The following is a 26,102-nucleotide window of genomic DNA, read 5'->3' on the forward strand; positions in this document are numbered from 1 at the left end:
TAAGTGGGCCATAGTTGCTAGGCTTTGGCTAGATGGCCGCCCGAGCGGCTTTGCATTCGGCGCATTTAGATACCCGGGTGTCTTGACCCGACACTACTGGTGCTCAAAACATGGGATTTCAATTCCTAATCACTAATTACCAACAGCATTCAAGCAAATTGAATAAACTTGTATCTGAATTATTGAACCCACTCTGACCCCAATAAGTGGACCTAAACAAAGACCTTTTGTCCAAGTGCCATTCTGTTAGGTTTAAGAAGTCGGAGTGCACCAAAATGCCATTTGTGGCCAAAACTTTGGAAGGCATAAATATATATTGATTATTACCACCTTTTTCTTTGACGAACAAAAAAAGGTCAAAGCGTGTATAAACAAGTTGATAAAAAGAGAGTTGCTATATTTCAGGTGTCTAAATTTTCAAGCAATTATCTTAGACAACAAACTAATACAATTAAAGGGCAACTCACAAGGGACCATTCACATTTTTTCTACAATCAAACAATTTGTCTGAACAATAATAAAAAGTTAGGCACCTGAATATAGGGGAAGTGGATAAAAATGCTCCTTCTGGTATTGGCTCATTTGAATTATGCACGGATCATTATACTTGCATGGAAAGTCTATTGGTTTATAGTTCAGATAACATGATTTTTAGTAAACAAATCCCAACTATAAGCTAGTTAGGAATCATCAATGTCCAATATCTATAAAGACATAAATTTAGGGTGTCCATTCGCGACCCTGTTACGGCGACACAGACCAGATCACGCATATGACAGTACCGTATCAAACTCATGTTTTTATCAATATATAAATATTTAGGTTTCTCCATCGACACGAAAGCCAGAAGAAATGGTAGGAAGCCAGAGGAAACGCTTGGCATTTAGTGATAGAGAATGTAAGAAACGGCTTTCTTTGATCAGATGGGTAGGTATCTTACCTACGGAGGTAGCCATAAAAGCACAGGTGAGCTTCAGTTGCATGTTTAATTAGTACTCCTTTCATATTTGACCAATTCCTTCACTTGTTTCCTCTGCAACGACCCCAATTTTGTTCTCCATTTGTTCCATAAAAATATAAAGGCTTTTTTTTCCTTGCTCTTCTCACGTGAAAAATGGTAGGGAGAGAGAGACCAGATATTACTTTTAAAAGCCATTGGGTCTGGCTTCAGTACTTCCTCAAATTAATCCACCCTTAAACTAACATAGCACAAGAGAGTAATGGTGAGCAATTATCCTCTCTCCCCTCGTCCCTTGATCTGCTCTATTTCTTTCTCACCCCGGCAACCACACCGGTGGCTCGTGATGGGGCGGGCGCCGCCCCATGTAGCCTGCACTATTCGTTGCTGGGCATTAAATAACCCTATTCTCATGCAACTCATGAATAGTCTTACCAACGCTTATTTGATTCACAAATCAGGGAGGACTGGCACGTTTGAAGCCGCACACGACCTAGCTCGCAGCGAGAAAATCCAAATGTAGCAAGGCCTACTAGCAGGATGGTCACACAGATTAATTTGATGCTCGACCCGTCATGGAGGGGCACAATGAGGTTGCTCTAGGATTGGCAAGGCTACCTAGAGCGCCAAAGGATCACATTGAGAAAGATGTTGGACAACAAGGGTTGGTAGAGATAAGTTTACGATAAAGGACTAGTAGATTGATTTTTAATCTGTTGTGTCTAGTTTATCTCAATCAACCATGATACTCTGATATCTATAGAGGGAGTGGGTTATCCTAATAGGAAACCTTCCAAAGTCGCAATCCACAAGTTTCCCATGAGATTGGAGTAGTTTGGATAGAAATCAGGAAGGTTCATAGGCAAAACCAACCTAGGCCAATTCCGCCAACCTAGTTCGATCATCACCATAAACCGGCCTGGATTGGTTTTTCCTAGATTTTGTAAACTTGGTCAAATCCAGCCTGATCCTTTTCATTTGTAATTTCTTCTCAAGTTCAAACACAACCTTGTTTGACCTTTTTGCTATCAACATCTGCCCTTGTTTTTAAAGTGAAGCACATGCGAGTCTTAAAAACACATAACAAAACAACAATGTCAAGACATCGACTATTTTGTGCTAAGGGTGATGCATGCATCGACCATATTTGTTCTAAGGACGATACTGTATATCGGCCATTATTTGGACTGTACTTAGGCTAAGGGTTAAAGATACATTTGTATTGGGAATCCTGCCTTTCTCCTTGTCCGCATTTTTTCACCTCTAGATTAGCCAACCGGATATGTGCACGTATCCTTCCGCGTGATTCGATTGATTTTCCAAGCTGCGGAACGATTAATTGAGAGTTGAGATAAGTTGTTGGAGAGAGATTTTTTTAATCTTGCCAAAGAATCAAGATTGAGAGTACGTTTTGGAAGCCCTTAGAGATGCTCTAAGAAGTTCAGCTAAAAAGTCTGTTTTCAAATCGTACTAATAATAAGCTGGACCATAGAGTGTCATAAGAATCCATTTAAATTGGTGTTCCCTATTGCTCATAAAGAAAATTATATTTGAGAAACTATAAAGGTTAAAATATACTCCGTATGACTTTTATCCGAGCAAAATATGCCTATCTATCATTCTGGAACAGAGGAAGTATAAAAGGGAAGTAAAATAGAGTGTCCTGTTCAGAAAATAAAATATCTCTCTTTTCCCTTTTAGCAAAATATAAAAAGGTTTGCAAATTTTGTTTCCCTAGAATCATAGATGCTTTTCTTAACATAGATATGTTTTTGTTCAACGTGGTGTTAACAACAACGGTATTTATGGCTGCGAACCCAGGGACTCAACTGGAGGGCTTCGGATATTCAATTACAAGGAACTGTGTCAGGCGACACGTGGATTCTCCGAATTTGAGAAGTTTGGCGGGTCGTTCTACCGAGGGTTCTTGCTCTGCCACGAGCACGGGCTCCAGGTGGCCATCAAAAGGGTTTTCACTTCATCCAAAACAAGAGTGAAAATCCCGGAGGTAATAAGCCTCCTCAGTGAGTTGAGGCATCGCAACATTGCCCAGTTGATTGGGTGGTGTCACGAAGCCGATGAGCTCTTACTTGTCTACGAGTTCTCGACGAAAGGCAGCCTCGAAGACCATCTCTATAGTTCAGGATCCATCCTGACATGGCCAATTAGGTAAGGACTCTTGCATTGACAGCCCTATATCACAGAGAACTCATGTTTTAAACTCAATTCCCCTTTGACGTGTTGGCCAACAATTGCAGGTACAAGATCATTCTTGGTGTAGGCGACGCCTTGCTCTACTTACACTGTCTATGGAGTTCGGTTGTCGTGCACGGGAACATTAAGCCTAGCAGCGTTATGCTTGACTCATCCTTCAATGCGAGGCTGGGGGACTTTGGGCTTGCAGGCATGACTGAGTCGACTGAGTACGACTCCATGGTACTATTGGGAACCATTGGCTACATTCCCCCAGAGCTCGCCAGCGGCCACAGGAGGTTCACCACTGAAACCGACGTCTACACCTTTGGGGTCCTCCTCCTCGAGCTCGCCAGCGGTCGGCCGCCAATCCTTCGCGGGGAGCACCAAGACACAGGCAGGGTTAATCTCGTGCGGTGGGTCTGGCAGCTGTACGGGCGAGGCGCCCTCCTTACGCAGCGGATGATCCAGGCCTCCATGGCGAGTTCGACGCAGATCAGATGGGCCTGTCCGCGACCGACCATCCATGAACCAAGCGATGACTGCGCTCCGCCACCTCGAAGATCCACCGCCGCAACTAGAGCTACCCTCTGAGATAGCCGCTGGACAAGAGCTAACCACTACATCAGATGATGAGTGTGTACAATGAAGGTGCTTGGCCAAAAAAAAAAGAGAGAGTACCACGTGACCGTTAGCAGATTGCTTTAGTGCTGAAGTGTGCTAGCAACACAGTTAAACATATTTAAGCACCAATTTGTGTCGACTGTCGAATGACAGGTACTTCATGATGAAGCAGGATTTTCTCTTTAACAAGCCATGCATGTTTAAGCATCTTGCATGTATTCATGCATGCCCTTTTGTTTTCCTGTCACCGCCAAAAAATCATCTTGTATGTACACGCCTTGGCCTTTTATATTATTTATTACAGGTCCTATTTTAGTTCAACCTGTCCTGATGTGCTTTCAGCGCGCGCCTAGTCTTCGGACAAGCTCATAAGGATAGGGTTTGTGTGCATCCGTTTGTAGGGGTGAATGTGCGTGCGTTGTGAGATTCTGTGTTGTACTGTGTAATACTTAAAAAAAATATGAACGAAAACTCCGTGACGTGTATCCATCAAAATGGATGATGCCTTCTGAAGGACGAGTTGTATACATTTTTAGGACCGCAGTCATTCCTGATGCTTGGATTTCGGCACCCGACTTCTCCTAATGTTTTTAGGACCGCAGTCATTTTTAGGACCGCAGTTGGAATATAATTAAGCTCATCTCCAAATGTTTCCATAACCCACTCTCAATCTTGATTTTTTCTTGCGGGATTGAGAAAAGCTCTCCCCAACAACATTATCCCAACTCCTAACCTCCTTGTACTTGGGAAAATCGATCGTTACACGTGGAAAGATAGGAGGGGCTTCCAATCCACGTTGTCACGACTTCTCCTAATGTTTTTTTTCTTCTCGCACCAAAGAAAGAAGCCGCCACCCACAATGTTGTCCCTGCCCTTGGAAGCCGATCACTGCCTCCACTGCCCTAGGAAAGAGGTAAATCAACTGCTGTCACTCTCTCCACTGCCCTAGGAAAGAGGTAAATCAACTGCTGTCACTCTCCTCTTTTTTCTAGCCTCTCCCTAGCAAGCCCTCGCCAAGCCTAAAGGCCTCTGACCTTCCTAGCCACACTGGCCAACCCCAACCTCCACCTGTGGCAGGCTATGCCAGAATCCAGTTTGGTGAGCGTTCGCACCGTGCGAACGTATCTACTATCTTTACGGACACGTGGTGAGCCTATGTTTGAAGATAGTTGCGGTGATTAGCTCCGACTGTTCGGGTGACACGTGGTTTCCGTTCCCCAATTTTGAAGTTTGAACAATTTTTTTTATGCAATATACATGGACGTGTCTTCTTCATTTGCTTTTACTTTCATGTGTACACCCTGTATAGACCTAGCATTTTCTTTTTTTCTCCATTTCTCTTACTCTGCGCTTGAGTGATTCACCGTGGTCATGATCATGGACTTACGTCCATTCAATTTTTCTACTTTTTTTCTTTTCTTTATCGCATTTTATTTTCTTACTTCATCTTTTCTTTTCTTTTTTATTAGTCTATCTATTTTTCTTCAGTATACGTGTTTTGAAGAATTTTCTTCTATATACTATGAATAATTTTTTACATTGAAATTTTTGATCGGAACAAATTACATAGAAAAATTATGTTGGATAGCTGTGTGTAATCTTTTAAAATACGTTGGACAACAATAACTTATGTGTATAAATTATGTTATTACTATAGTTATTGTGTAAGTTATGTTGAGAAATTGTTATGAATAAGTTTGCTCGCTGATATTCATGAACAGAGTTAGGTTTTAAAAGTTGTGTAAAAAAGTTATCATGATAAATTGTATATAAAATATTGTTAAAAACTTATATTGAGAAGGTTATGATTAAGTTATGTCTCATAAAATATTATGCATAAAAGTTACATAGAAAAGTTAGGTTTCATTTTTTGTTTTTCTTTTTTCTTTTTTTAATTTTTATAGTAACATATCAATTTTTAATTTTTTCTTCTATATGCTATCAATTTTTTTAGATTTAGAAACTTGTCTAGAAAAAGTTATGTAAAAACATGTTACATAACAAAAACTTATATGTCTAAGTTATGTTATTCATAAAATTATTATACAAAAAATTGCCAAAAAATAAATGTGGAGAAATAATTATGATAAAATAATGTAGAAAAGTTGTCATATAAGTTGTCTATAAAATCACATAAAAATATATTAATAAAAAAATTATGGTGTTATGTTCTACAAAATGTTATATTGACAAAGTTATGAATATAAGTTGTAATAGTAAGTTATGTCCAGTAAAATATTATCCATAAAAGTTATATGTATAACTTAGTAACTTTATAAAAGTGAAAAGTTGCGGATAACATTTTTTCCCCAAACAACGAAAGTTGCGGGAGTAGCTAATGATTCGCTGGATTGGAATCCATTGAACATTCGCTAATTAGTAGCTCTACAGGCTATGGCCATAGCCGGACTGGTCCGCCTGGTTGTGGCTGGTTGTGTCCACCACTGGCCTGCCTAGCTATGGCTGGGTGGCTAGCCATGGCTGATGACCATGGCCGGCTATAGGCTGGCTATGGCCTGGCCAAGGCCGAGTGCGCATATGAAGGATGACCATGGCCAAGCCAAGGACAGTTGTGGTTTGGGGGAGGGGTTTCTGAGGGCGCAAGAAAGTTCTTGTAGATTGCAAGTGTTATTTGTGTTGCAGTTGTCATATAATGTGTAAATGTTCATGAATGTGAAGATTAATTTAATCATGTTTTCATGCATTGGAGATGAATATCAATTTCTTTGTATTTTTTATGTTATTTATGTGATGCATATAACATGTTCTCTTTAATTGGTGGAATAGAATAGCTTGTAATTAAATTTAATACAGTACAACGAGTTTTCTTCTTGAAGTCATATGGCAATGATTTTTTCTTGTATAAGGCATATGGTGTTGTAAACATATATTCTTTTTCTACAAGGTATGTGGCAGTGATTTTTTTTCCTCCATTATTTGAAGGATATTTCCAATGTCTGAATGTGGATTTTGGATAAACACGGTGACTAGGTGGACCCGGACCTATCTTTGGATGACCACAGTATCCCACAAATATAGAAGACACAGGCATCTGAGGTCCATCCTACTTATCTGCAGGTACTGCATTTTCTTCGAACCGCAGCTTATCAGAAAATCGTGATCAGAATGAAATCAGTGGTTTCAACAGGGCCTACAATTAAACTTGACAGCAGTGTCTTTATAAACATAAACCTTCCATTCAAGGAACACAATTAAGTTCTGTAAGTCATGCAGGCTATGTTATGTATGATTACTTATATAAAGACAAAACAACGAAATAACAAATAACAACTTCATATCTACATTGTATGATTGTCTGTGCGCAAGTACGTTGCAAACCCTACACTTTACATATTTGGTCTAAAAGCACACATGTACATGTCGCTTCCACTTTGATTCTTTACCTTACATTTCATCACGCCTGGATTTCTCCTATCATCCTATGGCTGGCAGTGAAGATCTGGAATTGCCGTCATAGATCCAATGGAGGTGTGTCCTGGTTCATTGCCATGATCTTTCAGAACTTTCACAAATCATGTTAAAGATAAGTTTGGTTAACATAAACAATATGTCAGGTTGATTAATTCAAATATGAGCACAAAATAATCCACATATGATTCATTCACGTACATAGCACGAAGTGTATTTTAAAGCAACATTATGTACACATGAAGCCAATTGCATGAAGCTATGCCAAGCAAAACAGGGCAACCTAACTGACTATTCGAGTATAATTTTTTAAGCATATAGGTCGACATTTCTTGTGACGAACTTCATCATAGCGTAAAGCATCGAGCAAGTTCAATTCACTAACCATATAGTACAGAACAAAAAAGAAGTAAGATAATTTTGAGATTATTCAGGACAATGGAGAAAACTCACCTTGTGCAAAAGATCATGGGCAATGTAGTCCCAAGGAAGAGACACAGACATCAAGCAGCACTTCAAAGGAACAAGCTCATCGTACATTCGTTTATTAGCAGATGCAGACTCATAAGCATGCTTTGCTAGCTTTGATGCAGCAGAAGCTGCTTTGTGAACAAGGACTCGAAAGCTATCTCCTGGATCTTTCTTTGACTTCTCATGGCTCTGGTCTAATAACAAAAGTAAGAACATCCAAATGAGAATGTGTTGACAAGATGCATTACAAGCAATTGAAAGCTACAAGTTTGCATGTGGATTTGAGTCGTTGCAGGAGGATAGTGGGTCATTAACAATCTGCTACAGAGTTTTGCATGTTGAACTATCAGTCATCATTTCAAAATGGAAACTACTAATCTGATATGTAATTTAGTGTGCTACAATACTACAATAGACAGTATCTGCAGAGGCAAGACTGAATAGTAACATGTGCATATTTAGTTTACATGTCTGGAAGGCGGAAACACATCATATTTTTCTTAGTTGAGAGTACCCAGTGCACCCTTTCTTATAACAAACCAATACAATAACAACAAAAGTTAACAACAGGTATTTTAAAGGCATATGAAATAGTGAAATCTAGTCTACAGACAGAAAGGAAGAAGTATTCCCATGCTAAACATAACGGACCTGCAATGCTAGAGACAGCTACTTCCACCTCTCCACGTCCTTCTGGGCCCCTCATAAAAAGTCTGTCAAGCTTATTGTGGTCATGCCCAAGTGAGAGGAAGCTCCCAAATTTTGATCTGCTAGCTATCGCAAAAGAAGGAATACACATAAGAATATGCCATGTTAATACTTCTGGAATACATTTACACTACAGTTTAAACAAATCATCAATTTTAAGTAGGTAAAAAATAGCATTATGTAATCGAAGAGTTCATCCACTAAAAAATAGCATAACATATTTTTCTTGGCACTGGTGCTTAAACACCAATCAGTAGGTAGATGTGAGCTCAAATACTAAATATCACAATGAAAGTAACATTGGTTGTCCTATAAACAAAGTAGATAGATGAAGCGCTCACCATCATAAGCCTCACGGACGTTTTGGTAGCTCACATAACCTGAGAAGAGAGTTCTCTGCAATGACAATCAAAGATCTTGCTGAACTATACAGTACAAATGGCACCCGGATGCTATGTACAAATTTGGAGTAACTTAATCTATGTACAGTGCCAATGGGACAGTAGAAGAAACAGGACCATATACTTGACTATTTCCTATGATTCTTTGTAGGTATGGATGTTTCAGAAGAGCTCATAAACTTTCTTCCATAAATTTAGTGAAGGCATTCACAGATGGCCTCTCTGTGAAATATGAAACAAGCTGAAAACCAATTGAGCTAATCCTTTCATTGAGAAACCAATCAAATTATTAAGGAAATAGATATATTGGTTGGAAAAAAGATAGATTCCTAATCCTGTTCTACAAACAAGTTAAACCAAAAAATAAATAGCTGATGTCACCAACATCTAGACATGATAAACTGAAACCTTCATTACTCTGAATTACGAGAAGAACCTTTGGTGGTTTTTCTTGGGCAGTCTCACAGCTAACTCCAGGCTGTATATTTGAAACAGGATTATTGGACTCGGTTTCTTCAGGAAATGCTGCCCCATCATGTGCGTTGAGAATCACACAATAGCAGTGTTCAGGATCTGACAAAACCTGCTTAAATTAGAAGAACACAGTGCTCAACAGGGTCAACTTTAGGAACTACAAACATGGTGAAAAACAACAAAAGGAAATCATGTACCATCAGACAATGGGCATACAATTACAGCATTCATGCTACCTGGACACTATGTTGTACAACTACAAATTTGATATAATTGCACAGAACCTTACCACAGCATCAAAAGTATCATCAAAGTCATCTACTGAGAAAAAGATGTTGGGATATGCAGGTACCGTTTCTACAGCCTGTCCACATATGCATGAGCTCCTATTAGGACTTAAAAGACTGCGTCTTTCAAAGTACGGTGCAAAATAGAACCCTACCTTCCTTCGGTCAAGATGAAAATTTACACGGCTAGGGGACGCATACACAGTTTTCGTAACCTATTTCAATGAGAATGAGACAAGGTTAGTTAATACAAACATAAAAGCCTCTGAACACCTCTGATGCAACATCAATACTAAACGTCAGCCATATAACTGGGGCATCTTCCCTATATGACGCTTCTGATTCTTTCCTTTTCATGCAGAATATACAGGAAACATGCAGTCAAAGGGCTATAAGAAATGGAGAGGGTATAATGGAATTAAATTGTGAGGGAGTACTCTGCAACAACCATCTACTGTAGAGCTTGCTATCATACAAGAGCATATTTCAAGTACAGAAATTAGTTTGTTTTTTCTTAATTCTATGTAGTTAGGATTAACGATTGATATTAATTTAACTGGTATGTCTAGTTCACATATATACTGTAACTTGGCGGAGTAAATCAAACTATTTGCAGGCATCTCTTAAATAATTAAATTTGGTATTCTTCCGTCATTGCAAAAAAAAAGGGGGGCGTACCCAGTGCAGAGAGCTCCCGCTCTGTGCGGGATCTGGGGAAGGGTGTTAGTGGCAAGCCTTACCCTCGCCTGTGCAATGCGAGGAGACCGCGACTCGAACCCGGGACCTTCCGGTCACAGGCGGTAAGACTCTACCGCTTGCACTAGGCCCGCCCTTCCGTTCAGTCATTGCAAAGTTGAAATCAAATGATTTTCCAAATGTATTAGTGAAAAACTGAAGATAAGCAGTTTCAAACAAAGCAGAAAGAAACAACTTTAGTTTTAGTCTGTGCTCATCTAGAAAAGAATCACTGATGACTAAATGAACATGCTTATTGTTACTGTACCTTATAAACTGGACACAACTGTTTGCTTTTCGCTGCACGGTTGCGAAGATCTCCAATGCTGTGGAAGTAGCTCGTAAGAACCAACATACCAACAAGTGACTATACAGTATCCACAAAGAATAAGGACAAAAATCATATCACAACTGATTCTAATTTTCTGTGACAACGAATGCTACAAGAATCTAGGATTTTCATGTCCTTTAGCATGCCAGAACAAACTCATGAAGAAAAGTAATTTTGATTGTCCTAATTGCTCAGTAAGCTAATCATTTATGCCAGGTCCAATCCTCAACCTTTTACCCTAACCTACATGTGTCAAAAGAATTATCATGTGCAACTGTGCAAATTTCAAAAAGAGGATGAGAAATCAAGACACAAGAGGATGGACAGCTGTACATGGTTGGCATATCAGAACTGCTACATTACATTTTAATTTAAAGTGAGAGAAATTACTTTATTAAATCATTATGAAGGTTGTCTTTGTTCATGCAGTTTTTTACTGAGCTGTTGCAGAAACATACCCAAATATTGCAACAGTGACAGTGTATGAAGTGTGAGCGATTAAATTCAAATAGAAGGAACGCTCCCAATCAATCTCCACTGTATTAATACTGATCTTTTCAAGCTGCTTCACATAAAAAAGATGATGTTAACTACCACATCAACTCAAAAAGTGCATGACTTATTATCAGAGGTTTCCCACCTAACAATATATTAAACAAATTTAATAGGCGCAATGGCTAGGATATCTGACAAACATGAAAATTACAATACTGCATCTCCATGTGCTGATGTATATGCATGTAAGTTGGAAGACATTCACACAGGTAGGAATCCTCAATTAGTTAAGGAAAAAATATAAGAAGGACATTCATGCCATTAGTCCACTTTTCAGTGCAGATTTTAACTTGAATTGCTAATTGTACACATTTATCATTCGGCGCTAGTTATTGTGTTAGTGAAAGAAAAGAAAATAAAAACAGCATTACTCAAGTAAACTTAAAAACTAACAAGGATGAAGGATATGCACGGAAACTTTCAGTCAGGGAAAACACATTCAGAGGAACACTGAGGCACACCTTTTCATAGTACCCAATAAATGAACTCACCTACAAATGCCACTAAAAAAACAAATGAAGAGCAAGAAACATGTAGTATTTTCTTGAATCTATTGCAACGAAGCCATAAGCATTAGGTCTCAGGTGATCTGAAGTAAAGTAGACTAGGTATTTCTTCATTTACCATGGGAGCCCATCTCCGTACAAAAAAGGGAGGCGGATCTTCCATGTTATCATTAAAACCATAACCATGCAATTTCTGCATCAACACCAAGTAATATCAAGATAAGAATAGTAGTGGATTTTCAAAGAACATTGACCTATTAAGCAAGAATGAGGACTAAATCAGCAGGAACCATAATGAGTACCTACCATATTATTAACAAAGAAGACGAGGTCGTCCTCTTCACTTCTTTTTGATTGCCTGCCACGCACAAAGAATAGATCAAGCATTTCATGCCAGAATTTATCATCCATTCCCACATCTGATGCATCATCCTCAGCATCAACAATTGTCCACCCAATCAAATGCGAGTGCTTCTTCACCATGGTCAACAACTCGGTCCTGAAAAAAGAGCATGCAGAAGAGAGAAAATTGCTTAAACAACTTTTCTTGTTTATCATAGGGTAGCTTGCTAAACCTGCTCCATAATTCAAGAGAATGAAAAATCTATAAACAGAGCATGAACCTAAGCAATTACTCAAGCTGGATAAATGACTTAGATGACTGTTAGACTGTAATAGACTTATAGAACAGATTAACTTGTGCATGTCACAATAGGTGCGCAGAAGTACATGGGACACATAGATTATTTTGATTTCCATCTTCGTATAGCCAAATAGATTTATATATGATGCATGGTAGTGCCAGAATTTGGGGCCAAAAGTATATGCATTAATGTTGGGTTGGAGTAGAGAGGAGGACCCACCGGCCACCACAGAGTGTACAGAACGCCACCACAGAGTGTATAGACAGGTAATCCCTAGTAATTACGAACCCACTGTGGTATAAAGTCAAAAAATGAAACAGCAGCAGCAGCAACTGAAGTCAATCATCATAGGCGTGAAATTAGCAAGCTTAGTTGTTCATGTTTGCTTGTTTGGGGCCGTTGATTCCATGGAATGGTTGCTCCTATTCATCCCTCGGAACCAGGTTTGATGAGATATCGCAACTATGTAGTACAAGCAAGGAAGGACGATTCGGATCATAGGCTAAAAATAACCCATCTCCACAGACCACAGTACAATGCTTGTGATAGGCTAATTTTGGTTTCCGCAATTCCGCTCCCTCGCTGCTTCTCTCTCTTCCCGCAGCCGTGGCGTGGAGACTGGAGTGCCCCATCCACTTATCCCTATCCTGAGTATCGAAGAGGAAGGAAGACTATAAGGAGGGGGTTCACATCGCGCACATACCTTGAGGGCGATGATGATGATGCATCCATGGTGCCGCTGAATCTGTGGACGGCGACCTCGCCGGACGGGGAGAGGGACAAAGGAGAAGGCGGCGCGGCCATGGCGATGGGATTGGGGAATCCAACCGATTCCGAGGGCACGGGCGTCGGAAGCAAAGCAGGCAACCGCACTCGCCCGCACGCCTCCTCGCTCTGCTCTGCTCTCCGGGATCCCCTGCTCTCCTGCACGGCACGGCACGGCGTACATACGTGGCTTGAAACTAGGGTTGGCCAGGCTGCAAAAGCTGTGGGAAGAAAAGTCCGATCTGACGAAGAATCCAGCCCCGCCGGCCCAGTAGGCTGGCACTAGAAGGCCCGTTGGATTGCATAGGCCCAGAGAGCCTAGCCCAATAACTGCCTCTTGGGCCAAACGTTAAAAGTTGTCCATCAATCTCTTTTCAATCAATGTTTTTTAATTGCAAAAAAATAAGATCCACTCAAAAACAAATTGTAAAAAATATGAGAACCATACAAGGACACAAGGGAAAAATGGTGTATCTTTCTTGAAAAAAACAAAATTCCATAACGCCATGAATGAAAGCATCATTGTTTATACATATATTTGAAATTGTTCAAAGTTAAACATTAGACCAGAGGGACAACACTATAAAATACTTGCATTGATGTTACGGTCACAATGAACCGTGCAATATCTGCTGAGAAAAAGATGTTTTTAACCGGTGACTAAAAGTGAAATTTCGTAGGATTAAATAGCTTGGATGGTTAGCAGACCCGGTTGCACCCACTCCCCATCAAGGATATATAGGACATTTTGTATTTTCTTTTTATTTTAGGTCTCATTTGACACGAATCCACTCCACCAGTGAAACTTTTTTGTTCTTCAACTCCATAAACAGCTCTATCGGTGGATTGAAACTGTTTTGGTAAAAACCGTTTGGCAAAAAAAAACCACATGTAGTGCTCCTTAAAACATACTCTTATAGAACCTCATACAGAGCCCATCAGGGCAAGGTGAAGCCACTATTTTTTGCTTCATCCTCAATATATCCTTTGTGAGAGCACGATTTAAGAAGCTCATTGGGTCAAGCTGTTTGGTTTTACCCGTTTGACATAAAATGACTCCAAATGAGTCAGTGGAGAAGACATGCCAAACGGGAGCCTTAGTGATAGCCAATATTTTAGTAAAGCCCGATACACCCCTAATCTAGTCGCTGATTTTGAAAGACCCCTTTGTAACACCTCTGGTGTTACGAGCTTGTTTAGCACCGCGATTTAGGTCTAAGAAAAATTACTAAACTGATTTTCTCGGATTTTAAAATTTAAAAACCAGTTTTTCGCGTCAACGGTAAAAATCAGAAATTATATATTTTAAATAGCTAATTGTGGCGAATTATTTTGCGTAAAATAATTACATAACACCTAATATTTTGTTCTATGGCTGGGTATGGAGTAGGAGCTGTTGCGTGAAATGTTTAGGGATGGTGGTCGATAGGGTTTAAATCTTTTGGAGTGCCGACGACGTATCGCTGTTCACATTTGCGTTGCACCGCATTGTCGAGTCCCGTCGTCGTGCCGCTGCTCCCTATCCCTCGCTTGCATCGCGTCCGATATTTTTATGTGAGCACCACCGTTCGACTACCCATTTCATCACGTCGTCTCTACTGCAATGAAGGCCACGGTCTTGTCCATGCCAATCGGCACGCCCTGCCGGCCACGTTGGGCCAGGGCGTCCTGCCGTCGTGTTTAAGAAGTAACTAGGCCTGCACGCGTCTCCTTGCTTGTTCGTCTTGAGCTAGTCTGTCTCTTCTTGTCCTTGCTGCCTACCGCTGCTGTCTATCTCTGTGCCGAGGTCAAGTTATTGTTGTTGTCTATCTTTGTGTCGAGCACCCGACGTGTCCATAGTGCCAGCATGTGCCGCTCAGTCGCGTCACGTAAGATAAGGCCAGCGCACTTTACAGCACAAGCAGCCGAGCCTTCACAGCTGCAGCAGACTTTTTTCCTCCTCGCCTCTGCACCCTTTTACTCTCCCGATCTCTGCCTCTATCTACCTCTGTCTTTGCATGTTTTTCCGGGCCAAAGTCAAGTCGTGTCAGACCTATCCCTCACTCCCTTCCTTTTTCCCCTGCCTTTCGGCCTGAAAGCTCTAGTTTGGTTTTGGTTAATTGATGAAACCCTAAGTGCTAACCTAGTTTATCAAAGTGATTATGAGATAGGTAGCACTACTCCAAGTGATGAAGCAATGATAAAGATCATGATAATGGTGATGGCATGGTGATGATCAAATGCTCAAACTTGGAAAAGAAGAAAGAGAAAAACAAAAGGCTCAAGGCAAAGGTATAAAATGTAGGAGCCATTTTGTTTTAGTGATCAAGACACCTAGTGAGTGTGATCACATTTAGCATAGATAACCATACTATTAAGAGGAGTGAAACTCGTATCGAAATGCGGTTATCAAAGTGCCACTAGATGCTTTAATTCATTGCATATGCATTTAGGATCTAGTGGAGTACTAACACCCTTGAAGATATTTGTGAAAATATGCTAACACATATGCACAAGGTAATACACTTGGTGGTTAGCACACTTGAGCAAGGGTGAAGAAGACAGAGGAGATGCCAGCGTCGATCAAGTGACCGGATGCTGGATCTGTATGCACCGGACGCTGACTGCATGCGTCCGGTCGTGCTGACCTGACGGTACAGTAGCTAGGGTATACTACCGGACGCTGGGCTGTGTCCGGTCGAGGTGGACCGGACGCGTCCGGTCGAAGAAAAATAGATTTGGACCCTTACTGTACTCGACCGGACGCTGAGGCTCCAGCGTCCGGTCAGTTTAGCCGGAGCGTCCGGTCAGCACATAACCGTTGTGATCTGACGGTTCAGTTTTAACTTAGAGTGACACATGGCAAAAATCAGTGGACCGGACGCTGAGTCTAGGGTCCGGTCAATCTGACCGGAGCATCCGGTCAGCCCGTGTTATGCCCAGTGAAGGGGTATAATGGCTCTATTTGATGGGGGCTCTATTTATAGCCCCTTGGCCGGCTGAAGCTCTAACTCTTGCATATTTTCATTGACATAGCAACCTTGTGAGCTTAGCCAAAGCCCTCCCACTCATCTCCATCATTGATCCATCATCATTGTGAGATTGGGAGAGAATCCAAGTGCATTGCTTGAGTGATTGCATCTAGAGGCACTTGGTATTTGTGTTGCGCTTCGGATTTCGCTTGTTTCTCTTGGTGGTTGCCACCACCTAGATGGTTGGAGCAGCGGTGGAGGATCGGCACGAGTTGGTGATTATTCGTGGCCGCCTTCGGTGATTGTGAGGAGAGTTGTACCTTCCTCGGCGGAGTGCCGAAAGGTAACTCTAGTAAATTGCTCGTGTCATTGAGTTACCTCACTTGTGGGTCGGTTCTTGCGGTGTCCTATCGTGTGGATGAGGTTTGTGAAACATCTCTTAGCCACCGAACCACCAAGTGTTGGTCGACACAACGGGGACTAGCGTGTTAGCAAGCACGTGAACCTCGGGAGAAAAATCGATTGTCTCTTATCATTTGCATTCTCCTGGTGATTGGCTTAATCTTCATCTTGTGATTGGTTCATCCCCTACACGGTGGTATAATCACCCTACTCACTTATTTACATTCTTGCAAACTAGTTGATACAAGCTCTTTAGTGTAATTAGAATTGAGAGCTTGCTTTATTATTTACATTCATCTAGTTGAGCTCTTTAGAGTAGCAAGTTTGTGTGCCTAAGTAATCATTGCAACTAGAATTGTTGGATAGGTGGCTTACAACCCTTGTAGAGCTAGAGCAAGTTTGCATTACGCCATTTGTCATACTAATCAAATTGCTCTAGTTGATTTGTAGAATTTTAAATAGGCTATTCACCCCCCCTCTAGCCATACTAGGACCTTTCAAGTGGTATCAGAGCCGTGGTCACTGTTTGATTGAAGGCTTAACAACCTCGGTGTCAAATTATGGCTCAAGTTATGTTCAACCATGTGGGGAGCAAACCACCGTTCTTTGATGGCACATGCTATGGTTATTGGAAGAGAAAGATGAGGATGTATCTTGGTTCAATCAATGATCAAGTATGGGAAGTGACCGAAAATGACTATGCTATCATTGATCCTAATGATCCAACCAATCAAGATAAGATCAACAAGCAATACAATACAATGGCTCTCAACACCATATACAATGCCATTGATTCCAAGGTGTTTGAGCAAATCAAGGATTATGATAGAGCAAATGAGGTGTGGAAGAGATTGGAGGAAACATATGAGGGCACACCGACGGTAAAGAGTGCCAAGTTATATATCCTCAAGGATAAATTGACAAGCTTTAAGATGAAGGAAGATGAGAGCATTTCGGAGATGTTCCATCGATTGCAAGTCATTGTCAACGACTTGAAGGTATTGGGAGAGAAGATCAAGGATGATGATGTCTCCCATCGATTCTTGATGTGCTTACCTCCAAGATTTGAGATGTTAAGATTGCTCATCATAAGAGAAGGATTGAAGGATATTACCCCCAACCAAGTACTAGGTGATGTCATGACATAAGAGACATACCGTGTAGAAAGGGAGGGGGATGACAAGGAGGACAAGAAGGAAGAAGAGGACAAGAAGAAGAAAAGCATAGCATTCAAGGCTAGTTCATCATCATACAAAAACAAGGGCAAGTCCAAGAAAGAATCAAGTGATGATGAAGATCTAAGTGATATTGATGATGAGGCTATGGCTCTCTTTGTGCGCAAGATGGGCAAGTTCATGAAGAAGAAGGGCTATGGTGCAAGAAAGAGAAGAGATCACACCAAGAAGAAAGAGTATGTGAGAAGATGCTACAATTGCAAGAGCCCCGATCATGTAGTACAAATTGTCCATACAATAGTGACAATGATGAGGATAAGAAGAAGAAGCACAAGGAGGATAAGAAAGAAAAGAAGGAGAAGAAGGAGAAGAGAATGACCTTCCAAAAGAAGAAGAAGGGTGGAGGCTATGTAGTCACTTGGGATAGTGATGGCTCATCGGATAGTGATGACTCTAGTGATGATGGCAAGAAGTCTATCAAGAGAGCACTAGCAAGCATCGCCATCAACGACAAGCCCTCCATCTTCGACACTCCATCAACATGCCTCATGGCAAAGCCTACCAAGGTAAAATATGATGAGAGTGATGATGATGAATGTGAAAGTGACTCTTGTAGGAATGATAATGATGATGATGATGATGAGTACTCCAAGGAGGAGCTCTTGGACATGTGTGAGCAAGTGCACACTTGCAATGAGATGAAGAGAAAGAAGTACAAAGAATTGCGTAAGAAAGTAAAATTTCTTGAGCAATCCTTTGATGAGCTCAATGCCACTCATGAGGGGCTAATGGATGCCCATGAGAAGCTTGGCAAAGCTCACTCTAAGCTTGAAAAGGCTCACTCCTCTCTCATTGAGCAAGTCAAGAAGGAGGAAGCCAAGAAGGAGCAAGTGATAGTAACATGTGATGTGGGACTAACATGTGATCTTATTGATGAATCTTTTCATGAACCCATTATTGTTGCTCCTACTAACACTTCTTGTAGCACAACCATTATCACTCCACCTATGAATGATACATCACTAATGGTGGAAAATAAAACCCTCAAGAAGGAGGTGAATGAGCTCACTCATGCCTTAGGCAGTGCCTATGGTGAAGATGTCCGCTTGCTAAAGTGCTTGGGTAGCCAAAGGTTTTCTCTCAACAAAGAGGGATTAGGCTATAACCCCAAGAAAGGCAAGGTGGTCTTTGTCACTCCTAAAGCTAGCTTTGTGAAGGGCAATGGTCGGTTTTGCAATAGATGCAAGCAAGTTGGGCATATAGAGCAAAATTGCAAGACTAACAAGAACAAGCTACCTAATGTATCCTCAATCAAATTTGATTCTTGTTACATGCTTTATAAGGGTACCAATGGTGTGAAGGCTAAGTTCATTGGTACACCAATTGTGGGCCCAAAGAAGAAGGCCATTTAGGTACCAAAGACCTTAGTGACTAACCTACAAGGACCCAAGCAAGTTTGGGTACCTAAAAAGAATTGATCTTCTTTTATAGGTAAATTATAAAGCCGGAGGAAGGCATTGGGTGCTTGATAGTGGGTGCACATAACATATGACCGGTGATCCAAGAATGTTCAATTCAATCAATGAAAGCAAGGGCAATGGGATTGATAGTATCACATTTGGTGACAATGGCAAAGTCAAGGTCAAAGGGCTTGATAAGATTGCAATATCCAATGATTTGAGCATTTCCAATGTGCTACTAGTAGAGAGCTTGAACTTCAACCTATTATCGGTAGCTCAATTGTGTGATCTTGGTTTCAAGTGCATATTTGGTGTGGATGATGTAGAGATCATAAGTGTAGATATCTCTAACTTGATATTCAAAGGATTTAGATATGAGAATCTATACTTGGTTGATTGCAATGCTAGAGAAGCTCAATTGTCAACATGTTTAATCACTAAGTCTAGCATGGGTTGGTTATGGCATAGAAGGCTTGGTCATGTTGGAATGAAACAATTGAACAAATTGATTAAGCATGACTTAGTTAGAGGCTTGAAAGATGTCATATTTGAGAAGGATAAGCTATGTAGTGCATGTCAAGCCGGAAAGCAAGTTGGTAATACACATCCTAAGAAGAGCATGATGAGCACATCCAAGGCATTTGAGTTGATGCACATGGACTTGTTTGGACCAACCACATACACTAGCATTGGTGGAAACAAATATGGATTTGTGATTGTGGATGATTCCACTAGATACACATGGGTGTTCTTTCTTGTTGATAAGAGTGATGTGTTTGCAACATTCAAATCATTTGTCAAAGGCATTCACAATGAGTTTGAAACTACAATCAAGAAAGTTAGAAGTGACAATGGAAGTGAATTCAAGAACACTAGAGTTGATGAGTTGTGTGATGAATTTGGAATTAGACATCAATTCTCGGCCAAGTATACTCCTCAATCAAATGGGCTAGTTGAAAGAAAGAATAGAACCTTGATTGATATGGCAAGATCAATGTTGAGTGAGTACAATGTGAGTCATTCATTTTGGGCCGAAGCAATCAACATGGCTTGCTACTATAGCAACCGACTCTATTGTTACCCCATGATGGAAAAGACACCTTATGAGCTATTGAATGGAAGAAAGCCCAACATAGCATACTTTCGGGTTTTTGGTAGTAAATGCTATATATTGAAGAAAGGCACTAGATTGAGTAAGTTTGAAAAGAAATGTGATGAAGGTTTCTTGCTTGGCTACTCCACCACTAGCAAGGCTTATAGAGTTTGGAATTTGGCTAGTGGTACTCTTGAGGAGGTTCATGATGTGGAGTTTGATGAAACAAATGATTCCCAAGAGGAAGATGAGAATCTAGATGATGTAAGAGGAACTCAATTGGTCAATGCAATGAAGAACATGGATATTGGTGAGTTAAGACCTAGAGAGGTGATTGATATTGAAGATGACAAGAATCAAGTGCTCTCTAACTCAAATGTGCAAGCTAGTGGTTCTTATGATCAAATCCAAGCAAGCACTAGTAATGGCAATGTGCAAGATCAACAAATGGCTAGCTCATCATCTCAACCTAGTGATCAATCAAATGCTAGCAATCAAGTGCAAGTACTTCAACCAACCAATGTTGCAAGAGATCATCTATTGGACACTATCATTGGTGATATTTCAAGAGGTGTGCAAACAAGATCAAGATTGGCTTCATTTTGTGAGCATTTCTCATTTGTGTCATCCATTGAACCTAAGAAGATAGATGAAGCTTTGAGGGATGTTGATTGGATCAATGCTATGCATGAAGAGCTAAACAACTTCACAAGAAACCAAGTATGGGACTTAGTTGAGAGGCCTAAGGATCATAATGTGATTGGAACCAAGTAGGTCTTTCGGAATAAGCAAGATCAAGATGGGATAGTAATAAGGAACAAAGCAAGATTAGTGGCTCAAGGTTACACTCAAGTTGAAGGTCTTGACTTTGGAGAAACATATGCCCTGGTTGCAAGATTGGAAGCAATTAAGATCTTGTTAGCCTATGCTTGTGCCCACAATATCAAGTTGTACCAAATGGATGTGAAAAGTGCATTTCTCAATGGGTACATTAATGAGCTTGTGTATGTTGAGCAACCTCCCGGTTTTAAAGATGAAAAGAAACCCAACCATGTTTATAAGTTGAGAAAGGCTTTGTATGGATTGAAACAAGCACCTAGAGCATGGTATGAGAGATTGAGGGATTTCCTACTCTCTAAGGGATTCAAGATGGGAAAGGTTGACACCACTCTCTTCACCAAGAAGCTTGGAAATGACTTGTTTGTAATGCAAATCTATGTTGATGATATCATCTTTGGATCAACAAATCAAGAATTTTGTGAGGAGTTTGGCAAGATGATGGCAAGTGAGTTTGAGAAGTCTATGATTGGAGAACTTAGTTACTTTCTTGGTCTTCAAATCAAGCAAATGAAGAATGGCACATTTATGAGTCAAGGCAAGTATATCAAGGACATGCTCAAGAAGTTTGAAATGGATGAGAGTAAAGCTATTTGTACACCAGTGGGGACAAATGGAAGCTTAGATAGTGATGCTAGTGGCAACATGGTGGATCATAAGATGTATCGGTCAATGATTGGAAGCCTACTCTATGTGACCACATCAAGACCGGATGTGATGTTTAGTGTATGCTTGTGTGCTAGATTTCAAGCCTCGCCAAGAGAATATTAAGGTATTTGAAGCATACACAACATATTGGATTATGGTATCCCAAAGGAGCAAGATTTGAGTTGATTGGATATTCGGATTCCGATTATGCGGGATGCAAAGTTGAGAGAAAGAGCACATCAGGCATATATCAACTATTGGGAAGATCACTTGTGTCTTGGTCATCAAAGAAGCAAAATAGTATAGCACTTTCAACCGCCGAAGCGGAGTACATTTCGGCCGGTAGTTGTTGTGCTCAATTACTTTGGATGAAGGCTACCTTGAGTGACTTTGGAATCAAGTTCAAACAAGTGCCATTGCTATGTGACAATGAAAGTGCTGTAAAGCTCACCAACAACCCGGTTCAACACTCAAGAACAAAGCATATAGATGTCCGTCATCACTTCATAAGAGATCACCAACAAAAAGGGGACATTTGCATAGAGAGTGTGGGCACCGAAGATTAACTTGCCAACATATTCACCAAGCCACTTGATGAGAAGAGGTTTTGCAAGCTAAGGAATGAATTGAACATACTTGACTTCTCCAATATGTGTTGATGCACCCCCACTATATCACATGCCTTTCCTTCGAGCAAAGCAAGGTAAAGTTGATTGACATGTCATCCATCCATTGCTAAGGACTTGTTTAGTGCATCTAGTCATTCCTATCATATACTAGGCTCATTCATGAAAATCAAATGAATTCGATGCTTGTATGGTACCACTATTGCTTGTATGCTTGAAATGATCTAGTGGTAGCATATGACATGGTTGTGGGCTTGTAAACCTAGTGTTTGATTTAGAAAATGAGCTATAAGTGTTTAACTCAACATGGTACAAGATAACCCTTATTTGGAGGTGTGAAGAAGCTTGTCCTTGGATCAAACCGAGTTAAATATATTTTGCAAGTAATCTAGATTGAACCAAATTGGGAAAATGATCCTCTTTTCACATGGTTTCACCCTAATCTATCTATAATTTGAGCTCACCTTTTGTGCAAATTGTTGACATTAATAATCCTACCCTATCTATACTTTAAGCCTTTGTAGTCATTGATGACAAAGGGGGAGAAATAGTATACAAAGATAGTGAAAAGACAACAAAGATAAAATATAACAAAGGAAGGGGTTCAATTAAAATTTTGAGCATACAAATAGGGGGAGCAAGCTCATGAACTTGTACGGTGAATTTGAATGTGCATTATATATGTTTGCTTGCATGGCATACATTTTAATCTTCAATATCCATGCTTGTGTGGTGTATGCTAGTTGTAGGTTTGAATGTGAAATGAAAAACTAGCATGCATAGGCTAAAGTAACTAGACCTATGTTCATTCTATAAAAACTAGACCCTTGCATGTAATGTTGATCTCACGGGGTATTCTAGTTTTTGTGTATGCCTAGTTACTAATGGTGCTAAGGATGGTATATTGGTGCACTCCGATTGGTATCACGCTTCAAAGGTCCATCTCTTATACCTTAGCATCATTTGGTAGAAATTGACTCCTATATTTCCTATCTAAGCATATGTGCAAGCTACAATCCAAGCTCTTAGCACATATGTAGGGGGAGCAATTACTACCATTTGGAGTTCATGAAACTTGTCCATATCCTTTACACATGGGAAATATGCTTGGGCAAGCAACATGGATTCAAATGAACTTAAATTCATATCTTTGTGTAAGGGTTGTCATCAATTACCAAAAAGGGAGAGATTGAAAGCTCTAGTTTGGTTTTGGTTAATTGATGAAACCCTAAGTGCTAACCTACATTATCAAAGTGATTATGAGATAGGTAGCACTACTCCAAGTGATGAAGCAATGACAAAGATCATGACAATGGTGATGGCATGGTGATGATCAAATGCTCAAACTTGGAAAAGAAGAAAGAGAAAAACAAAAGGTTCAAGGCAAAGGTATAAAATGTAGGAGCCATTTTGTTTTAGTGATCAAGACACCTAGTGAGTGTGATCAGATTTAGGATAGATAACCATACTATTAAGAGGAGTGAAACTCGTATCGAAATGCGGTTATCAAAGTGCCACTAGATGCTTTAATTCATTGCATATGCATTTAGGATCTAGTGGAGTACTAACACCCTTGAAGATATTTGTGAAAATATGCTAACACATGTGCACAAGGTAATACACTTGGTGGTTAGCACACCTAAGCAAGGGTGAAGAAGACAGAGGAGATGCCAGCATCGATCAAGTGACCGGACGCTGGATCTGTATGCACCAGACGCTGACTGCCTGCGTCCGGTCGCACTGACCTGACGGTACAGTAGCTAGGGTATACTACCAGACACTGGGCCATGTTCGGTCGAGGTGCACCGGACGCGTCCGGTCGAAGTAAAATGGATTTGGACCCTTACTGTACTCGACCAGATGCTGAGGCTCCAGCATCCGCCCAGTTTAGCCGGAGCGTCCAGTCAGCACGTAGCCATTGTGATCTGACGGTTTAGTTTTAACTCAGAGTGACACGTGGCAAAAATCAGTGGACTAGACGCTGAGTCTAGGGTCCTGTCAGTCTGACCGGAGCATCCGATCAGCCCGCGTTATGCCCAGTGAAGGGGTATAACGGCTCTATTTGATGGGGGCTCTATTTATAGCCCCTTGGCCGGCTGTAGCTCTAACTCTTGCACATTTTCATTGACATAGCAACCTTGTGAGCTTAGCCAAAGCCTTCCCACTCATCTCCATCATTGATTTATCATTATTGTGAGATTGGGAGAGAATCCAAGTGCATTGCTTGAGTGATTGCATCTAGAGGCACTTGGTATTCGTGTTGCGCTATGGATTTCGCTTGTTTCTCTTAGTGGTTGCCACCACCTAGACGGTTGGAGCAGCGGTGGAGGATCGGCACGAGTTGGTGATTGTTCGTGGCTGCCTTTGGTGATTGTGAGGGGAGTTGTACCTTCCCCGGCAGAGTGCCAAAAGGTAACTCTAGTAAATTGCTCGTGTCATTGAGTTACCTCACTTGTGGGTCGGTTCTTGTGGTGTCCTATCGTGTGGACGAGATTTGTGAAACACCTCTTAGCCACCGAACCACCAAGTGTTGGTCGATACAACAGGGACTAGCGTATTGGCAAGCACGTGAACCTCGGGAGAAAAATCGATTGTCTCTTGTTATTTGCATTCTCCCAGTGATTGGCTTAATCTTCATCTTGTGATTGGTTCATCCCCTACACAGCGGTATAATCACCTTACTCACTTATTTACATTCTTGCAAACTAGTTGATACAAGCTCTTTAGTATAATTAGAATTGAGAGCTTGCTTTATTATTTACATTTATCTAGTTGAGCTCTTTAGAGTAGCAAGTTTATGTGTCTAAGTAATCATTGCAACTAGAATTGTTGGATAGGTGGCTTGCAACCCTTGTAGAGCTAGAGCAAGTTTGTATTACACCATTTGCCATACTAATCAAATTGCTCTAGTTGATTTGTAGAATTTTAAATAGGCTATTCACCCCCCTCTAGGCATACTAGGACCTTTCACGGCCGTCGTCGCCCGGCCACAGTGCTCAAGCACACCGAGCCCTGTTGCTAACCACACGCGGCTCCGTTTTCCCTCTATCGTCGTGCTGTGCCCTCTCGGTACCCCGGTGTCTGTGTAGCTCCACCTCACCATGCTGCCCCACTATGGCCGGAGCCGCTGGCACTTCCCCACGCCGCCTCGCTTCACCTCCGCCGTCGACGAGCCGCTGATTGGGCTAGCGGATTGATTCCTCATCCGTGCTCTGTTTTGGAGATGAAGAGAGGGACCTCAGGGTAAGGAATGAGTAATTCCAGGGTTCTTATTGCAAATTACGTGACCCATATGAACAGTAGTGTACTAAATAAGGAGAAGTGTAGGGTCGTTTTTGCATAATCGCTTGGCTGGTTGGGCAGGCCACGCGTGGGCCAGCTTGTTGGGTCGCCCGCGCCGCCTAGGCTGCTCGTTGGTCTGGCCTGTTGTGAGCGCCAGGGCCGGCATGCTCTCGCCTTCTGGACCGCTGCCTACGCGCCTGGGCTGTCGCGTCTCGCTGGACCAGCCGTTGAGCGTGCAGCTGTGTCCACGTGGGCCGTCCGTGCCGTCCCACCATGGTTGGGCCACGCGCGCATCTACGGGCCGTGGGAGCCTCTGGGCCGCTTGGCCACCGTCGCCCTTTATGTTCTAGAAAACATTTAGCTAATTTATTTTTAGAAATAAACTTGTAAAATTAATATAAAATGGTGTGGTTGTCTAAAAATGGTGAAACTAATTTTGTTAGTCTCCTAAAATCATGATCTACCTGTTAGTATATTTTGTTCACATAATGTAATAATATTCTTGGAAGCTATATAATTAATTTAAGGTACTTAATATGGTAAAAAT

General features: G+C 41.1%; 2 protein-coding genes across 7 annotated transcripts; one reads left to right on the top strand and one right to left on the bottom strand.

Moving 5' to 3' along the window:
• Nucleotides 1-1,533: 1,533 nt before the first annotated feature.
• Nucleotides 1,534-3,745, top strand: LOC136531024 (L-type lectin-domain containing receptor kinase IX.1-like). The gene is made up of 3 exons (XM_066523725.1): nt 1,534-1,622; nt 2,723-3,127; nt 3,217-3,745. The coding sequence occupies exons 1-3, from the start codon at nt 1,534-1,536 to the stop codon at nt 3,743-3,745; spliced, it is 1,023 nt and encodes a 340-aa protein (XP_066379822.1).
• Nucleotides 3,746-7,038: 3,293 nt separating this feature from the next.
• On the bottom strand, nt 7,039-13,270 carry LOC136531025 (uncharacterized). 6 transcript variants are annotated; one of them, XM_066523729.1, is made up of 12 exons: nt 13,020-13,270; nt 11,979-12,171; nt 11,791-11,865; nt 11,070-11,173; nt 10,549-10,606; nt 9,701-9,760; nt 9,548-9,622; nt 9,221-9,370; nt 8,725-8,779; nt 8,327-8,449; nt 7,658-7,869; nt 7,039-7,271 (listed from the first exon to the last, which is right to left on the bottom strand). In XM_066523729.1, exons 1-12 carry the CDS (start codon nt 13,118-13,120, stop codon nt 7,248-7,250), a joined length of 1,230 nt encoding a protein of 409 aa, XP_066379826.1. In that variant the 5' UTR covers nt 13,121-13,270; the 3' UTR covers nt 7,039-7,247. The 6 variants fall into 6 exon arrangements, with proteins under 6 accessions (XP_066379826.1, XP_066379824.1, XP_066379827.1 ...); XM_066523727.1 differs by having other exon boundaries at nt 11,070-11,176; XM_066523730.1 differs by having other exon boundaries at nt 9,221-9,367; nt 13,020-13,269.
• Between the last annotated feature and the right edge of the window lie 12,832 nt (nt 13,271-26,102).

This window comes from Miscanthus floridulus, unplaced genomic scaffold (genome assembly GCF_019320115.1).
Source record: "Miscanthus floridulus cultivar M001 unplaced genomic scaffold, ASM1932011v1 fs_265_1_2, whole genome shotgun sequence".
Classification (NCBI taxonomy): Eukaryota; Viridiplantae; Streptophyta; class Magnoliopsida; order Poales; family Poaceae; genus Miscanthus; species Miscanthus floridulus.